General features: G+C 43.5%; 1 protein-coding gene across 2 annotated transcripts; it reads right to left on the bottom strand.

The window, feature by feature from the left end:
- Positions 1–355: 355 nt before the first annotated feature.
- LOC103051693 (NACHT, LRR and PYD domains-containing protein 12-like) lies at positions 356–12899 on the bottom strand. Of its 2 annotated transcripts, none has more exons than XM_088139979.1 (8): positions 12815–12899; positions 9784–10114; positions 9254–9310; positions 8791–8847; positions 5486–7274; positions 3912–3998; positions 2668–2835; positions 356–1416 (listed from the first exon to the last, which is right to left on the bottom strand). In XM_088139979.1, the coding sequence occupies exons 2-8, from the start codon at positions 10112–10114 to the stop codon at positions 1080–1082; spliced, it is 2826 nt and encodes a 941-aa protein (XP_087996105.1). In that variant the 5' UTR covers positions 12815–12899; the 3' UTR covers positions 356–1079. The 2 variants fall into 2 exon arrangements, with proteins under 2 accessions (XP_087996105.1, XP_087996104.1); XM_088139978.1 differs by having other exon boundaries at positions 8791–8850.
- Positions 12900–14935: the final 2036 nt, after the last annotated feature.

The following is a 14935-nucleotide window of genomic DNA, read 5'->3' on the forward strand; positions in this document are numbered from 1 at the left end:
TCTGATCACGGACATTAATTTAACCATCTCTGCAAGTTCCATCATCTTCACCATATTAGCACATAATAGTCTCTCTGCAGTTGTCATATATAAAAACAAAGTTCCATGACATTAATCCCAAAAGAAAAATCTCTGCTTTCAGTTCTCCTTTAACCTTTGAAATCTTCTGAATTAATATATGTATTTGTATCCAGAATTTTTTAGCTTTTTTACATGTCCACCAACATGATAAAATGTCCCTTCATGTTGTTTGTCTCTCAAACTCTAGAGCAGTGTTTTTCAATCTTGGCAACTTGACGATGCGTGGACTTCAACTCCCAGAATTCCCCAGCCAGCATGCTGGCTGGGGAATTCTGGGAGTTGAAGTCCACACATCGTCAAGTTGCCAAGGTTGAAAAACACTGCTCTAAAGGGAGAGATCCTAGAAAACAAGATGTTAATCTGAAGCATGTTTGCCCCTAAGCTCAAGCCAAAAATACAATAAATGAAGATTCTGCCAGTTAACTGAAATCATTGCCTAAATGGCAAGTCATGTTATAACAAGAACAATAAACCTCTGGGGGAAAGAAGCTGCATTTGCTGCTCTCCTTGACTCTGGGTTGTATGAATTGAACCAAAACCTCATCAACATCTAAAGGAAATTTAAACTCTTGATTTTTCTGCACTGCTTGACCATACCTATAAGCCCTTTACATCATTTATCCAGCTGTGGGATATTGCAAAATCACAAACACTTGGGTTTAACAAAAGACACATGTGTTTCCTTTTCTGGTTTTGTAAAGCCCCTATAGAAGGAACTGAATGTAACACCTTTACTTAGAAAGATACTGTTAGGAGACAACATAAGCACCATTTTCTTGAGATTTTGAACATCAGCCAAATAGATCATTCTTTGTTATTTACGACCAATAATTCCACCTGATGTAAGTTATCATCCCTATATCACTATTAATTAAGGGCTAAGTCAAGGAATACTGTCCTGTTTAATGAAAAGCATGAATGGGCTCAAGCTGAAGAGACGAGAAGTTCTCCTGGGAGAGGGTATCTGTTGACTCAAAAACATTGTCCCAGTTTACAGATCAGATTAAATAGGTTTTGTTGCTCTGTTCTTCTTCCTTCTCTTTCAGGAGAGCATGGATCTTCTGCTTTAGCTGTCCAGCCTTTTCCTGAGCTTCCTGGCTAACATCTGGATCATCTGCGTCTTTCAAAGTTTCCAGAATCAAGTCCAGTGCGTTGGCATTCTTGACAGACTCCATTTGCTTGGGTTCGACTTGGATCTCTTCCACCCAATCCAGATACTTCTGGAGCAAACCCACATCAGACAGGAAACTGGTGACAATCTTAAGTTTGGGTTTTCTGTGACGCAACTCACAGAGGATCTGTTGGCCCGTTTGGCTAAGTCTGTTTCCTGGGACACTGAGAAAGGATTTGAAATTGGTGTGGTGAGACGCAGTTAAAAGGAGTGCTGTTACAATAAAGCTAAGATAAGCGATGAATTACTTCTAATACCAAAAGCAAAAGGTACAATTGCGTTTACTTTCTAATGGAATTGCTGTGTGGCCAGGCAATCCTCGTTATTCGCAGGTTCCATATTTGCAAATTTGCCTATTTGCTAAAATTTATTTGTAACCCCGAAATCAAGACTCGGTTCTTGGTTATTTGCGGACATGCACAGAGGGGCAAACATTTTTTAGTCACCGCTCTGTGCATGTGTGCGTTCTCTCAGTGGTCTCGCTGGTTAAAATGGCCATCAAAAGTAAGGTTTTTAAATAAAACTTTAAATGCTTAATCTTTATTTTTTTTTCCAGGGCTTCTTTTTTTGTAAGAAATATATAAACATGAAATAAGGTGCCTTTAAACAGAAGCACAATAAAACAGGGTTATGTATTGATTGATTGGTTGATTAAAACGATGTGACCAGAGGCTTATAGGACTCTAACCCTGTATTTCCCTAGGAACAATGGTTCAGTATTTATTAATTCAGTGTTCGTAGCAATTTTATAGAATGTAACTACTGCAAATAATGAGAATTTACTGTATTTTATTAGCAACTATAAGAAAAAAATGATGGCATCATGATGGTTAGCCTTCCCCATCCTGTAGTCCTCCCTATTTCTTGGGCTGAACCTCCTCTCATCTCCAGACAGACTATCCACAAGGTGGAGGGGTACGATGGGTCTTGTAATCCAACCTACACACAATTCTTGTATGAAGTATCCCAAAAATTTTTTTAGAAAAGCGAAACTTTGGAGCAATTTTGCACAACTTATAATGAGAGTGGTGCTATTTCCATCCCACGTGTAATATATCAATATTGGAGGTGTCTTCAATAATACGTACACTAAATTTTCCAGCATTTTTGTTTGTTAACCTTTACACAGATGGTTTGTAACAGGTTCCACTCTTTTCCCTCTCTTGTAATTCTGTTAAGGTAGTCTTCTTCCCCAACTGAGTGCCCTTCAATTATGTTGGGTTTCAGTTCCCATAATTCTCAGGCCAGATGCCCAATGCTGGCTCGAAATCAAGTGAATTGACCTCCAGTTGAACTGGTGACAGCTCACCTAGGATTTTGAATTAATTTTCCATGTATCTTTGCAAAGTCAACATTAAGGCAATCAGAGTGTTGGCGAAAAGTCTCAAAATGAACAAGTAGCTAACCAAACTCACCTCAGGAGCCTGAGTGTTGTATTTCCTGATAGAGAATCCAAAATGTTATTGAGGCCTCTGTCCGTCATGTCCGTCATGTCCATGTGAAGCTCTTCTAGGGTGGCATTATTGCGAAGGGCATTCCATAAGAGATTTGCCCCGTGAGATCTCAGGCAGTTTCCACAAAGCCTAGGGTGGAGTAGAAAATGTATGCAAAGTAACAGGCAGTTTTATTTAGCCTGCCAAAATCATCCAGACGTTGCATTCCAACTCACAACATCTTGAGAAGTCTTAAGTAGGAAAGTGCAGATGGTTTTATCAGAATGGATTCAATCTGGCAGATCTTAGGGTTTTTCAAATAAAACTGAAGAAAGGACTAAAGAGCCCACCCTGGCCATATAGTAAGGGGGTTCCACCCAGTTAGCATAATAAGGTCTCCTGGTGAGGCTCTCTTCCTACCGCAGAATATCAGCTGTGGCCCCCAGCCACCCAAAGAACCAGTCCCTTTGTTATTTATTCATTTTCTTGTCTGAATAAATTTTCTACAGATGGGGGAAAAGGGGGGAAAGTTTGCAGAATTTTTGGAAAGCTTTCCATCCCTTTTACCAACAGTTGGCATAGGAGGCTCCAGTGCAACAAAATGATATGTTGTAATTGTGTGTATGCGTGCAAGCTCTACTCTGGATAAGGTGGCCAGGAAAGGTGGAGCTTAGAATGGAGCATCAGCAATGCTTCTGAGGCACTGCCCAACTATCCCTCCAATGGGGATGCCCTGGGGCAATTATTTTTCTTTGTAGCCCCTGGCCAGATCTAGTCCATTTTTCACCCTGGTTGGATTTTTTTTTTTCTGGCTTCTCCCACCATACCAAAGATGGTCACTTTGGGTTCAGTTTTTGGAGAGTTATCCTGCTGAGAGAGGGAGAGAGTCTCTCTTTCAATCTCTTTCCAACCTTCCATTGATAGAAACAGTGGGACAATCCAGGAGGGTTCTAAACCAAATAGGAAGTCCAAAACCCACTATAAAAATCTGTAATTTAGGAAGCTTAATTGCATGAAGAAAGTTTCATCAGAAGTAGTCCTAAAGCAGTGTTTCTCAATCTTGGCAACTTTAATATGGGTGGACTTCAACTCTCAGAATTCTGGGAGTTGAAGTCCACACATCTTAAAGTTCTCAAGGTTGAGAAACGATATGTGGACTTCAACTCCCAGAATTCCCCAGCCAGCCTGCATTTTAAAGGAAGCATTTTATGAGAGTATCTACTCACATCAGTCTTTTCAGACAGCACCGGGGGGATCTTAGGACGGCTGCTTCGATTGCTGCTGCTTGCCAGTCCAGAGAATTATATCGCAGTCTGAAACACAATGAACTCAGTTTGCTTCACTTGGCTACAGAATTAACCCATTAGCCCATTTTGTGGATTTACACAACCCACAGAACCGTCAGCTTATCAAACCGATTAAACATCAAGGTTAACCACCTCTGGCGTGCTTGTACGGTTACAGTCACTATCTTTAGCTGCCCTGGTTAAACAGGTCAGATTCCTCTTTAGGACAAGTGTGATCAGGATTTAATGAACCAGAAAAGGGAACTTGTGTGGTATTTAAAGCAGCACCACCATCACCCACAACTGCTTGTCCTAACCATCCTCTCCAGATGGGCTTGGGTTTCAGCTCCTTGATTTTCATAATATAATGTGACCCATTTGGAAGGCACTAGATTGAGGATGCCCCATCGGCATAAATATGCACCACCTAGTTGCAATTGGAATGGGAGAGTTTCTTTGGCAAGAGATTAGTTGGAGAAAGAAAAAAAACAAACTTTAAACAAAGGCTTGAGGAAGGGACTTTCTAAAAGGGTGAAAGAGCAGAAATGAAACTTAGGTAGGAACTCAGAACTACGCAAGGAAAATGAGAGGTGGGGGCAGAGGAAATATTGTGGCAGAGAACAACATGGTTATGGGTGGCAGAATTCAAGGAGGAGACATGAAGGTGACAGGCTGGAGAGAGAAGAATTGGGCTGATCAGGCAGGACATGTGGTTGGATTGCTTAGCAGGTACTATGGCTTTACAACCGCAAGCCTCCAGTGAGGGACCAGCTCCAAAGAGACCTCAGGGAAAGGTTGCCGATTCTGAGTCTGTGCGTGCCCATGTGTATGCAGAAGGAAAGGGGCTAGTTGCAAGATCCTTTAGCAAGAGCTATTGCTATAAAGACAAGAAAGGGATTCACTAGATCAATTCCCAACAGAGTTGTTCCACATGATTCTTACTGCAGTATAAGAGGACAGTAACCGCATTTTCCATTTTAAGTATTTGATTTCTGTAAAGTAGTTTGGATAAGAAGACTAAGAATAATTATACTTTTGGGGTGGTGGTGACCTCTTTGTTTAGGTTTGAATTTTCCAGGAAGGGGTTGGAGCCCCAACCAGGGTGGAAGCATTGGGTTGAGTGTAATGATGTTAAACCCCAAAAAGTGGATAGGAGCTAGGAAGTCCAACAGTGTAACCCAATTTCTGAATAAGTTAATGAAGACGCTACAAATAATCCTTCCTTCCATGGACAGGTCATCCTAGCAACTACACTTTTATGAACAGGAGAGGTTCTAGAATTAGTCTTCAAGGTTTAGCACATCCATAAAACTCTAATTCCCCAGGAATGTCACGGCATGGAAAAGGCAGAGGATTCAAAGTAGTTTTAAAGCAATGCACCTCTACAATGTGGAGTAGATCTGCCCCAGATTCTGCCTCTCTTGCATAGCTGGGAATAGGATATTGATTTCTTGCCATCTCATCATCCCCACCTATTTAGGTCAAAGCCAGCCAACTGCCAAATAGATACTCACTGCAAAGTTTTGCAGTGACAGAGATGCTCCTGAAGCTGCTTCAGTCCTTCGGTGCCCATATTGCTGTAGCTCAAGTTGAGATTCTGGAGCACCTGAGACTGTGAGCAACTCAGTACATATCCCAAAGCTGCGCAATCAGCCACGTTCAATGACACCTTGAACAGATCCACCTCGTCCATCTTGGAAGCTACCTGCCGGGTCACATCATCCTGGTGCAGCTCTGCTAAGCAATGTATCAAGGACAGCAACTTCTGACCTGATTCATATGAAACCTTCTTCCCAAACCAGTCTGCCAAACGCCTGAATGGTTTCCCTGTCAAACTCCCAGCCAATCCTTCCAGCTTGCCTTCTAGTCTAGCGGTCAACAACCCCATGAAAAACCTGGAAAACATTTGCAATTTGTCCCACTGTGGGTCTCTGTTCAGGAATTGCCAGGTATAACTGTAAAGTCCACTGGCAGATCCCTCTGCTGGGGACAGAGGGCTACTGGCAGCTCCATCTTCTGCAGTTTTTCCATTCCACCAGAGATCCAGGCAAGAAGTTAATTCGCTAGCATCGAAGTCCAAGATAATCACTGAATATAATGCAGCCAAAAACTCCTGTATGGTCAAGTGGAAGAAGCTGTAGACTTCATTGGTCTCCTTGAAGAAAATCTGATTCAGGTAAGCAGATGGCAGGTTCTGTGGATCAAAACCAAACTCCTGTAGGTCATCTGCATAGAACACAGTCTGTCCCCTTAGCAGACCAGCATAGGCAAGCTCACCAAGCTGCAGTAGCAAGTCTTTGTCCCTTCTTAGATCACACTGAATTGCTGCTGCTTGTTGAGTTGGAGGCTTGTGCAACTGCAGGATGGTGCACACATAAAGAAGATATATCTCCGTGATGGTGCTGGGTGGGGAGGCCTGGTTCATCCCCTCATCTGGGAAGTATTGCCCCAGAGCTGTACAGAGAATGAAGCAGTAGAGAGGAATGAAGGTAAAGTTGGCTAAGCCATGGTGAGATGAGATGTAGCTCAACACTTCCATGCCATGTTTGGGGCTCTGGAAGAACTGGAAGAAATAGTCCTTTACCTGTGCTTCTTGTAAACCAAGGACAAAAACATGACGGTTAAAAAGATCTGATGGGAGGGTAATGGAAGATCTGGATGTGACCAAAATGGTGGACTCAGGAAGCAAGGTCCCATAGAGGAGACCACACACCAGATCTTTCACATGGGCTGACTCATGTGACCAGAGGCAGGGTTCTTTGCTGTCCAGTGGATGCCTGAACTCATCCAGTCCATCCAAAATCAGGAGGAGCTCCCTCGGTCGCTCCAGCAGTGCAGGGAGAACTCCGTTCAGGTGTGTGAACTTACAGCAGATCAGCTCTTCTAAACTCTGGGTTGTGGTGATGAGACTCAGCTCCTGGAAGGAAAAATCCAGGACACAAAGAAAACCTTGGAAGGCTGTGCCCAGTGCCCAGTGATGGAGGATCTGCTGGACAGTGACAGTCTTGCCGATGCCGGCAGGGCCACTCAGCATCACACGATGAGGTGGGGAGCTCTCCTGGGGAAGAGGAGAGAAAAGATGACGCAGGTCCAGGCGGGAAGAGGCATGGAAGGAATGGAGCCATGCCCGCTGAGAGGCCAGCTGCACGTAGTCATGGCTGGTGGGGCTGGAATAGGGCCTGTTGAGTAGCAGGAGGTCAGGATAGTAGATTGCAGGACATTTGCATGGCTCACTATCTTCCACATTGGTGCGCAGCTTGTCAGTTTGGGTCAGCAACAAGCGACGGTAGTTTTGCAGGGCAGCTGGGAAAGCAAGAACAGAAGTAAATTTGCAGTATGATTTTGATGAAATAGGCAGCGTTGAATGTTAGGGAGTATGCAAATCAATATCAAATTCCCATTTGAAGAATATCTTTACATGGTGGAGCTCAGAGATGAGGGTTATGGAAGTCAGCTAGCTGGTCCCGGCTTATTGCTCCTTTCACAAAACAGAATCAGAAACTAGGCTGTACGCTTGGATCAGTGTGCAGATCAGGTAGCCCATGACCCAACCTTGTTTGTCTTACAGTCTCTAATGGGGATCACAGAAATAAATTATATACAGGAAGACTCAGCTTATTTATGATAAGCCGTGATTTCTGAGAAATTCCCCAGTTTGCCAGCTGTAGGATGACGGTATTTTATCATCAGTGCTGCTCCTTCCAATTCCTCTTTTCCCGCTATGGTAGCAATTTGGGTGAACATGTTTAAGTCAGGGTTAATTTAATTTAATTTAATTTAATTTAATTTAATTTAATTTATTCAACTGAGATGCCACCCAATTCCAAGCAACTCTGGGCAGCTCACAATATAATAAAGAAGATAAACTACAACAACAATCCAAAGCAGAACCAACAAAACAATTAAGTAAAAGAAGATAAAGAACAAGATGGTGAATCCAATCAACAATAAATTCAGAAGGGGCTCCAGCTACCCTAGGCCAAGGCCTGGGAGAAGAGTCAGGTCTTCAAGATCCTCCAGAAGGCCACCCAGATTGCAGGGGAAACTGCTTTCTGGAGGGTAGGTGCTGTGACAGAGAAGGTGCAGCTCTTGGGTCCTGAAAGATGACACTATTTGATTGAAAGGACCCAAGGTGCACCAACCCTGCTGGAAGCTTCTGAGTGGTCTTCAAGGGCAGCCTTATGTAATAATTGAGTTGTGAAGTGACTAGAGCATGAGTGACTGTCTGAAGGGCCTCCTGATCCAGGAAAGGGCTCAGCTGGTGCACCAGATGAACCTGTGCAAAGGCCTTCTTGGCCGCAGCTGTGACCTGCTCATTGAGGCCAGGGTTGATCAGAGGCCACCAGTTGTTTGCTCCTAACAAACTTCATCCATACCTTCCTGTTCCTGGGATTATCTTTCTCCACATGTCCCATCCCCCTATTTGGTTCTTGTTGGATAATCTGCTTCTTTTATTCCTTTGCTAGAGGATCTTATCCAAAGTTGGGCAACAACCAGTTCTGCCCCTGCTTCCTCCTTCTCCTCCAGCTTGGTTGGACTGCTGGATTTTATCTTGGATCTTACTTAAGAGGGGACTGAACTAGCTTCCTTCTCATCAACAGGCGCTATGGTTGTAAAGGAGGCAGCTGGCAGAGGTGAGACAGGAGAGTATAGAGGTGACCAGCCTGTGCCTGCTGCTGAAGACTAGGAGGTCTCCTCTCCACTCAACCTGAGCTTGCTGGGCCTCAAGGGAAAAGAAAGAATTTGGCAACTAGTTTGCAAGAACTTCATACCAAACCTGCTGATAACATCCCTGTTTTTCACTTTTTGATATATTTACCTTTGATTTGTCGATTCAAGCCCCTGCGGAAAGTTGAGCAGTTGTTCTTTTGCATATCTGCTGGGACAGGAGAAGATCATTGTGAAATCGGCCATCTGGAGTTTTGGCATCCCAGGTCTGGGTTTGCATGACTCAGTAAGCTGGAGACAAGCAAACTACATTATAGCTTAATGCAGTATTTCTCAACCTCAGCAACTTAAATATGTGTGGACTTCAGCTCTAGAATTCTGGGAGTTGAAGTCCACACATCTTCAAATTGTTGAGGTTGAGAAACACTTGCTTAATGCAATGTGGGAACTCAGGTATCAACTGAATGTCCTAAAGCAAACTCTACCCAGTTAAAGAAATCTGGTCAACTAGCCTCAGATTTAATTGTAAGCAGTTTTAAAAGACCATCTCAACCAGAATAAATATGTTAAACAAATAAAAACTCCCCATAGGGTGATGTGGAAACATAACTTACCTGCAGATATCTGTGGCAACTTGTACTTTTTGGGTTTCTTCTTTTTAGATGGAGGATCTAGAAAGAATAGAAACAATTTAGAAGCTGCAAAAGGTCTAACTCTTGGCTTGAAATTATTCCTCTCACTGGGCTCATCTTCCTGTCCCATTAACTGCAGGATGATCATTACACCAGTAACCATTTTTGCCTTGTGACGTGTACTTTATCTAATCTCCAGCCCACAGCTGAAGCAGCTTAAAGTCAACTTTAGCTGTTCCAGGTATAAAATAATGTTTTACCTCTTTTCTCAACCCCATTTGTGTTGTGGATATGTTGGCCCTTCAAGGTGGACCAGACCAGGAAACCAAAGTCATGTAAGCCAATACTACTTTTATGGTAAAGATATAGTAACAGAAACTTGAGGATTGGCTTGGGAGATGAACATTAAGTGAGTGACTTGCTAATCCCTAGGCAGAAGAGCCCCTGAAGAACAAGCATGTAGTCAGGCCTTGTTTCCCATTTAGCTAATACCAATCGTGCCATGGTGATACCTGGTAGAATTAGAAAAGGTTCTGCTACGCTCGGCTTGGACACATTCTCTTGCAGCCAATGCTGAAGATCGGGGCTGTAGATCTCTTGCAGTTCCTTCAGCTTCTCCAGGAATATTTGGCTTTCTATTGGCTTGTGACTGACCCTCTCCAGAATGGCAATAACCTGGTTCTTCCTGAGACTGCTCTCCAGCAAGGAGAAATACTCCGACTGGGTGATGAGGCCAGAGCCATGAAGCCAATGGAGCAGAGGAGCTGGACATGGTTCGAGCCAGCACACAAGCTGATCCCAGTAGTCCTGGATTAGGTGAGAACAACCTGCAAAATCAGCCATCTGCACAGATGGAAAAAGGAAGAAAGGATGTCAGAGTTTCTGTGGGGAGGAATAGAGTAATTCCTTGGGCCTTATACAGTGGTACCTCTAGTTACGAATGCCCCTCCTTACGAATTTTTCGAGATACGACCAGCTCCGGCCCCAAAAATTTACCTCGTGTTGCGAACCATCTTGAGTTACGAATCGGATCTGCGGCCATTTTCCCTCCCGTGACGCATGGTCCGCGGCCATTTTTCCACCCATGACACGTGGTCCGCGGCCATTTTTCCACCCCTGACACGTGGTCTGCGGCCATTTTTCCGCCCCTGACTCTCCCTCCAAGCAATAGCCGCCTCCCTGTCCTCCACGCCAGAACGGATTAACGGTAATTACATTGAACCTTATGGGAAAATTTGCCTCGTGTTGCGACTAATTCGAGTTGCAACCAGAGTCACAGAAAGGATTAAATTTGTAACTTGAGGTTCCACTGTACATGGAAGAGGTTCCATCCATTCTGGTTCACTCTTTGGAATGATCACATGGGTGAATAACTTTCATTCAAGATAGTAGATAATATCTACAGACTCCCCCAAATTGTTTGAGAACTGAGGATTTCCCACATCACAACTTAACTGGCTGGTTGATAGAGAAAATGGAGGGGAAAAAATCACATAGACAGAGAATGCAGGAAGAAGAACACGGAGATGGTCACAACTAAGCTTTCTGGCTTCTCAGCATCTTAAGGGCTGTGTGGCTTTTCAGCTCCCAGTTGGGAAAGTACAATATATTCACAAACAGGTTCAAAGGCTTTTTTTCATCTGGCTTATTGCCCCAATTTTATTGGTTTATTTCTAATTGAATGGCTTGCCAGCCCTTCTCACTTTGAAAGGGATACTACTAGTAAACATAAAAAGAAATGGAACTTGTAATAATGACCTTTCTCCAGGGAAGCTGAAAGGAGAAGCTGATAACAGAAGCTAGGAAGGTAACCTTGCATTCCAGCTTTTTAGAGAAATAATGGACTGGAGTTGCTGATTGTGGCTGAAGGGTTCAAGTGAGAAATGAGATATGATCTTTTTGCACTCCAAACACTGCCATCTTTAATCCCGTTCTAAGCTAACAGTTGGAAGTGACACAGATGGAAGTCTACAGAGTTGGGTTCAGAGTGACCAGCTACTGAAGATGTGTGTGTGCATAGCATTGCATTTTACAAATGATTTCCAAAGCATGGGGTTGCATGTGCTTTGAAAATGATTTGGAAGAAGCTTTTGGGACCATGGGTATAGCTTTCTGCTGAATGGCTCCTGTTTAAAGATGCAAGATGAAGCAATTCTGCCATATTTTGCCATTTTCTTGTCTCCCTGAGCTAACCCCCTACCATCCCCAGCAGAGATTCAGGACCCTTTTAGTGGTTGTATGCAGGCCTGGTATCATTCACTTTGTCTTTGCAAGTGTAGAACATCACTCCTTCCACAAGCATCCGTTAAGTAGCCATTGCAGGGCACAGAAGCCCTGGTAGAAAGAAATGGTGACTTTGTTTTAGCATGAAACTCAATTACACACAGAGTGGTGTGGGGGAAGGACATTGCTATCTGAAGTGCCTCTGGCTCAAAATATGTGCTCATTTTGGAAACTCATTGGATGACCTTGAATGGCCTGTATCTCTTTGGCTTAACTATCTCAGAAAGCGGGAGCGACTGGATAAACAAGCTAACAGTTACAAAGCACTTATGAACCAATGAAAACTAGCAATAATGTGAGGACGTCAAAAATAGCTGCTGTCCAATTCCGCATTCCTTGATAACTCACACACTACAAGTGCATTTCTACATCTGATGAAGACCATGTGTTTGCTTTTCTTCTTGAACTTTCAAACTAGGATAGAGAGTTTAAGTTATGAGTCACAAGGTCAAAACCCAGCATATAGCCACACCCACATTCCTGCTTATTTCATTATGGGCCAAAAGTTCATCCACATGGTTGAGCATAAGAATGCTAGGTGCATTCTTCCCAGGAGTAGAATTGTCTTTCCTGTTCTTTGCAACATTTCACAGGAAAAGAAACAAGAAGCAGAGATTCAGATGCACACCACTGTATTCTGCTGGCAAGGATTATCGTTCTCCCACAGTGCAAAACGTGGTTTAGAATTGCATCCGCCAAGCGACAAAATGCTAGGGGCATTTCTGAGCTGCAAAACGTCAGGTCACCATTAGGTGGCAGTAAAGAGGCACTGAACGTTTTACTTCTTTCCTGCCATCCAACAGTTGTCCAGATGGTTGCACCCCAGAGCTGTTAGCCCTAGACACACTCCCAAAAGCGATGGGACCATGAGAAAGAAGTAGGTGAGATCAGGACACAACCTGTCCATTTAATTATACTTCATAGATTTCTCCTTCATGCAGTTAATCATTTCCACTGATTTATATCCAAAATCATAATTTGGAGCCAAGGTGGGGTAGGAGTCAGTGTTGGATTAGGAAGACCCAGGCTGAAAAATATATCCAAGGTGTCCAGTGAGTCCTTTCTGGTCCTCAGAATTCAGTTTATGCATTTCTGCTTTAAGGAAAAGGTGGGTAGTCAAATAAGGAGAGGTAAGGAGGGAATAGCATTAATTATTTGATTTTACTACTACAGTATGAATAGCAGCTCTTCCCAATCAACAGAGGCAAATATCTTCCCAATCAGCTTCTCTGGTTCCCACTGACTCCTCTTTCCACTTACCTTACAATCTGGAAGGGTTCTGGTCCTTGCCAATGTTCTCTATTCCACTTAATGTAGAATCCAGAAGGGCTGTGGTCCTTCTAGGTGTTACACAGGTGATTTTCTCTCAGAGCAACTATCTTTTGCAAGTCTATAGATCCAAAGTTCCCAGGGTGTGGCTCAAACCAACCATTTATGGCAGGGAATGGGAGAAGCAATCCTTCTTTGCCACTGTGTGTGGCAGAAGGAACTTGAAGCTGGAGAAATGCAACCGGACCAGCTTTTCCCGTACTTTATTGGATCCTGGCATATGGCACTGATTTGTCTGTATGGGCTGAGTTCACACAGCACATTTAAGCTGGTTATGGAATTCACCCATTTCCTAGATCTGCACCAATACACTGAACCATAAACTAATGCCAGTGGTTGAATTTATACAGTGCACTCAGCCAAAAAGTGCAAGTAAAATTCATAAGGTGGACAAATGCAGCTGCAAGGTTGCAACCAGGGGTTGTGTTGGGGGCTTGGAGTCTTCCAGATACGGCTGAATGCAAATCCCAGCTGAGGACCAGTGATGAGGGATGCTGGGAGGTGAAACTCACCAATATCTAGAAGCCCGCAAATGTCACTCCTAATGTATGAGAACCATTCGCTCCAGTTCAACATTCTGAAGCGATGTTGTCAAGCATCTGCTCAGTGCCCCTGATTAAATGTAATAAGGGCCAGTTTGGTGGAGTGGTGAAGGTGCTGGGCTAGAACCTTCACCACTCCAAACTCCAAATCCTAAGGGAGTTCTCGTCCTCCCTTAGGCACGGAAGCCAGCTGGGGACTTTGGGCCAATCGCTCTTTCTCAGCTCAACTCATCTCACAAGGTTGTTGTTGCTGTTGGGATTATGTACATCACCTTTGAGTTGCACAAAATAAAGGTGGGATATAAATCTAATACAGGTAGTCCTTGCTTAACAATGCTCATTGGGACTGAAAACTCTGTTGTTAAGTGATGTGGTCGAAAGTCGAATAATCATGTGAATATGGTGCTTAGTGACAGAAGTTCTGGCAGTCCCTCTGATGGAATGTGAGGGTGACCTTGAGACTCAAAGGGAAGAGATGCTGCCTAGGGAACGATCAGATAAAAGAGAAAGGAGTCCACAACGGAGTAATAGCCAGAGAAAGAAAGTTAGGAAGGACCCGCCTTAACTACTCAGGCAGTAAATAGGGAGGGTAGGAGATTTGTACTTTCAGACTTGCAAGATTCTGTTAATGTAGCCTTAACAATAAAGTAGGATTAGCTCATCTAATCGTGTTTTCTGTCTGGTTTACCTGAGAGGGCTAACAGTCCTGGTTGCTGTCATTCAACGAGGACTGTTTGGGTTGTCAAGTGAGGACCTCACATGATCGCAACTTGCACCTTCCTGCCAGCTTTCCCATTGACTTTGCTTGTTGGAAGCCAGCAGGGAAGGTCTGCAAATTGTGATCACGTGACCGTGGGGTTGCTGCGATGGCTGTAAGTATTAAGACCCGTCGTAATTACCACTTGTTCAATGCTGTCATAAGTTTGAACAGTTGCTGAACAAATGGTCGTTAAACAAGGACCACCTGTAAATGAATCAATGTCTCTGATGTGTTTCTACAACAGTGTGATAACAAGAAAACAAATCTGTCTGAAGTGAAAGATTTGCAACTATTCAGAAAAAAGGTGACTGAATAATTCCAGATCAGCCTCATTTGGGGCAAGAAACCTTGAATGAACAACATTGATGGTCCAATCTTACTTCTGGGAAAAAGAAAAAAGAAAATGCAAAGTTTCTCCTGTGGCCCCACCTTAAAGAAAGCCCTGAATAAGAGCACACCCACCCACATGGCAAAGGTTCCTTTCCTGTTGTGCAGAAAGAGGAAATAATTAATAAATACGTGCAACCGAATGATCAGCTTCTTTGTGGGTGAGAAAGAAAATGAGAAGAAAAAGAAACCATTTCTGCTTTGCTAATTTTGTCTTTCTGTTCTCTCAACTGTGGACGGACCACTCACAAAGACATCTCTATATGTTGCTAACACAACTGTCCTGCATCCCACTAGCATGTCAGCCCCGGAACTCACAGGTTGTGTTACATTTCCTGAATGTGTATAGTACCCTGACCTATA

Source organism: Python bivittatus, unplaced genomic scaffold, assembly GCF_059951505.1.
Source record: "Python bivittatus isolate LINGU-HERP-01145 unplaced genomic scaffold, Pbiv_v1 ctg000310_np1212, whole genome shotgun sequence".
NCBI classification, from domain to species: domain Eukaryota; kingdom Metazoa; phylum Chordata; class Lepidosauria; order Squamata; family Pythonidae; genus Python; species Python bivittatus.